This window comes from Loxodonta africana, chromosome 1 (assembly GCF_030014295.1).
Source record: "Loxodonta africana isolate mLoxAfr1 chromosome 1, mLoxAfr1.hap2, whole genome shotgun sequence".
NCBI classification, from domain to species: Eukaryota; Metazoa; Chordata; class Mammalia; order Proboscidea; family Elephantidae; genus Loxodonta; species Loxodonta africana.
The window spans coordinates 207,028,006-207,029,740 of record NC_087342.1 but is presented as its reverse complement, the minus strand read 5'-3'; the positions used below and the strand labels follow the sequence as shown (position 1 = coordinate 207,029,740).

Here is a 1,735-nt window from a genome sequence, read left to right as displayed (position 1 = left end):
GCCCCGTCTTACCGTTCTTGGCGTCGCCCGCGGCCGCAGCCCCCGCGGTGGCCAAGGCGTTCGCAGCGCCAGCTCCCGCGCCTCCCGCGCCCGTTGCGCCCCCGGTGCCCGGCGCGCCCGCCGCCGCCGCTCCGCAGCCGGCCGCCGCCGCCAGGGCCCCCCCGGCCACCGCGCCCGCCGCGCCCGCCGCTGCCAGGGCCCCGGCTCCATTTTCCTGCTCGTCCCCGCTGCTGTTGGCGCGCTTGTTTTTGCGGCCGCCTTTGCTGTTTTTGGGGTTAGGCATCTCGTGAGCGTCCAGGTGCCCCGAGTCAGCGAAGGCGGCTCCCCGCGGGGCGGCAGCTCATGCCCCCCGCGGTCCGGCACCGAGAGAGAACGGTGGGCGCGGGCCGGCGGCTCCTCGGCGCCCGTCTAACCGCGCGGCCCGCGCCGCGCCATCCCGGCCCCCGCGCCCTGCCCGGCTTCCTGGAGCCGGCGCGCGGCCACCCGAGCTCGGGGCGCCGCGGGCTCGGGGCGCGAACGAGCCGCTCCCGAACCGGAGGGAAAAGGCGGGTCTCCGGCTTGTTTTGATTCGGCTTCGCTGACACGCTCTGGCCCCGCCCCGTCCGTGACGACACTGGGGATTCGTCCTGGCCGCTCCCACCAGGTGACCTCATGGCGGACGGGCCCGCCCGTGTGACGTCACGCCCTTGCGCTGGGCCGACCCACCTTGGAGTGACGTCATCCTGACTCTTCGCGAGCCTGCCTCCTTGGTCCCGGACGTCTTCCAACACTCCTTTCCTGACAGGTCCCCAAAACGCCAATCTAGTGGCATCTGAAGCTATTCAGTGGCCTGCTGACCTTAATGTTATTGAGGAGTTAAAATAATATAGTCCAGAAAAATAGGCAGATGTTTACCTAAAAAACCAAACCTGGTGCAGCGGAGTGGATTTCGACTCACAGTGACACTATAGGACAGAGCAGAAATGCCCCATAGGGTTTCCAAGCAGCCACTGGTGGATTCCAACTGCAGACTTTTTGGTTAGTAGCTGAGCTCTTAACCGCTCCTCCAGCAGGGCTCCAGGCAGATGATTAAAACCAAACCCACTGCCATCATGGACTTAATCTGGAGTCATAGCAACCCTGTAGGACAGACTAGAGCTGCCCTGTAGGACTTCCAAAGCTATAAATCCTTATGGAAGCAGACTGCCACATCCTTCTTCCCTGGAGCAGCTGGTGAGTTTGAACTGCCAACCTTTCAATTAACAGCCCAGTTAGCAGCTGAGCGCTTAACCACTGTGCCACCAGGGTTCCTTAATTCAGGAATGGAAAACAAGGATTTCAGGTAGAAATCCATCAAAAGGCTTTACCATATAGTTTTAAATTCCGTAATTAAAGATACAGGGTGGAGTTCTTTACACCGTGATGGACAGCAGTCCCCCTTTATGGCTAGGCTTGTAGTCCAGTGGTGAAAACAGTTCATTCAAACAGGGAGGACTATTCAAGGCTGGCCCTGCCTTGGGGGAAAAAAATCAATCTCTGTGAAAAGGACAGAATTGTCCTGAAATAGAGGTGGCCAAGTTGTGAACAGGTGGAGAATAGAAGGTGACATCTGTGAAGACAAGCAACGACCTGAGGACAGGGAACCCCTGGGAAGAGTTTCTGTGCAATTTCATTTTGCGTTTTCACAGGCCAGCTCCTTCCTGTCCCTCAGCTTTCAGCTCAAATATATCACTTCCTTCAGAGACACTTTCCTGGA

The 1,735-nt window shown here is 59.2% G+C and overlaps 1 protein-coding gene across 7 annotated transcripts in view; it reads right to left on the bottom strand.

The window, feature by feature from the left end:
* The window catches only part of HECA (hdc homolog, cell cycle regulator), a 67,640-nt gene extending 67,242 nt beyond the window's left edge, over positions 1-398 (bottom strand). For all 7 annotated transcript variants that reach the window (XR_010323024.1, XR_010323025.1, XR_010323026.1 and 4 more), the window contains exon 1: positions 13-398. Coding sequence is in view for 3 of the 7 variants with exons in the window: in XM_023546628.2 (XP_023402396.2) it covers positions 13-283 (271 nt within the window). In the remaining 4 variants the exon portion in view is untranslated. The remainder of the gene's footprint in view (positions 1-12) is intronic.
* Between the last annotated feature and the right edge of the window lie 1,337 nt (positions 399-1,735).